The sequence below is a fragment of the Populus euphratica genome, unplaced genomic scaffold (assembly GCF_000495115.2).
Source record: "Populus euphratica unplaced genomic scaffold, PopEup_1.0 scaffold7118.1, whole genome shotgun sequence".
Lineage (NCBI taxonomy): Eukaryota > Viridiplantae > Streptophyta > Magnoliopsida > Malpighiales > Salicaceae > Populus > Populus euphratica.
The window spans coordinates 1-1,688 of NW_011506866.1; the positions used below are offsets into that span (position 1 = coordinate 1).

Sequence of the window (1,688 nt, forward strand, 5' to 3'; positions counted from 1 at the left end):
GTTGGTTTGAACTAATCAAATGGTCCCATTTCATCCCAATTTTTTATTTTGAAAATCCAGGAGAAGAGGATCTAGGTTGAGAGCTTAACAAAATGAAGGCACTCATTCTTGTTGGAGGATTTGGGACTCGTTTGAGGCCTTTAACCCTCAGTGTACCGAAGCCCCTGGTTGATTTTGCTAACAAACCCATGATACTGCATCAGGTATTACTTGATGAATTTCATATTAAGGATTATTTAAATAGGACTTAGGAGTATCTGCTGCTCTGCATCCCGAAATCCCACCCTCACGTAACTAATGAGTATGCATGTATGTATTGATTGAAATTTGATTCTTCTTCACAGAAAAAAAAAAAAGAAGTAAATTGCTACTTCAAGATTGCTTCTTGCCATTGGCTAATCTACTAGATATTAGGGAATTTACTGTTTTGAATTTCATTTTTTGAGACTGAGCAGCTTCCCTGGCCACGGTTATCTATTTAACTGTTCTGTACCTGATAAGCAGCGTATGCCAGCTACGTGTATAATGCATTATTGAATTTCTTATAAACAGATTGAAGCTCTCAAAGCAATTGGAGTCACTGAAGTGGTCTTGGCAATTAACTACCAGCCAGAGGTAACAACAACAATTCAGAGGATCACCTTTCCACTGAAATTCCATGTCATATTCATGTATTAATATTGCAGCTGGATTTTCTTACGATACCCTGTAATTATGTACTTTTAAATGCAGGTTATGCTGAATTTCTTGAAAGAATACGAGAAAAAGCTTGAAATTAAGATCACCTGCTCACAAGAGACTGAACCACTTGGCACAGCAGGTCCTTTAGCCCTAGCTAGAGACAAGCTCATTGACGATACTGGTGCACCCTTTTTTGTCCTCAACAGTGATGTTATAAGTGAGTATCCGTTAAAACAAATGATTGAATTTCACAAAGGCCATGGAGGGGAGGCTTCCATTATGGTAACCAAGGTGAGTTGAATCTATTGTTTTGCTTTTTCCCAGGCACCAAGCCCGTTCCCTATATGTTAAACCAATTTTTCATGTCACAGGTGGATGAACCATCAAAGTATGGTGTGGTGCTGTTGGAAGAAACTAGCGGGAAGGTTGAGAAATTTGTTGAGAAGCCAAAAATATTTGTAGGTAACAAGATCAATGCTGGAATCTACTTGTTGAACCCCTCTGTTCTTGATCGGATTGAACTGAGGCCCACCTCAATAGAGAAAGAAGTCTTCCCAAAGATAGCAGCAGAGAATAAGCTGTTTGCCATGGTCCTACCTGGGTTCTGGATGGACATTGGACAGCCAAAAGACTACGTTACAGGTCTGAGACTATACCTGGATTCTTTGAGGAAAATGTCCTCTCCAAAACTGGCCACTGGACCAAACATTGTTGGAAATGTTTTGGTTGATGAGAGTGCAGTAATTGGAGAAGGATGTCTAATCGGACCAGATGTAGCAATCGGCCCAGGTTGCATAATAGACTCAGGAGTTAGGCTTTCCCGCTGCACTGTGATGCGGGGAGTGCGTATCAAGAAGCATGCATGCATCTCTAGTAGTATCATTGGATGGCATTCCACTGTGGGGAGATGGGCTCGCATGGAGAACATGACAATCTTAGGAGAAGATGTTCATATTGGCGATGAAGTTTACAGTAATGGGGGTGTTGTCCTGCCTCATAAGGAAATA

The 1,688-nt window shown here is 40.9% G+C and overlaps 1 protein-coding gene across 1 annotated transcript; it reads left to right on the forward strand.

Annotated features, from left to right (window-relative positions):
• Nucleotides 1-6: 6 nt before the first annotated feature.
• Nucleotides 7-1,685, forward strand: LOC105120345 (mannose-1-phosphate guanylyltransferase 1-like; the record flags this gene model as incomplete). Its single annotated transcript, XM_011018510.1, has 4 exons — nucleotides 7-203; nucleotides 553-615; nucleotides 733-972; nucleotides 1,053-1,685. Coding segments are annotated over exons 1-4 (1,047 nt in total), but the record flags the coding sequence as incomplete, so codon positions are not given.
• Between the last annotated feature and the right edge of the window lie 3 nt (nucleotides 1,686-1,688).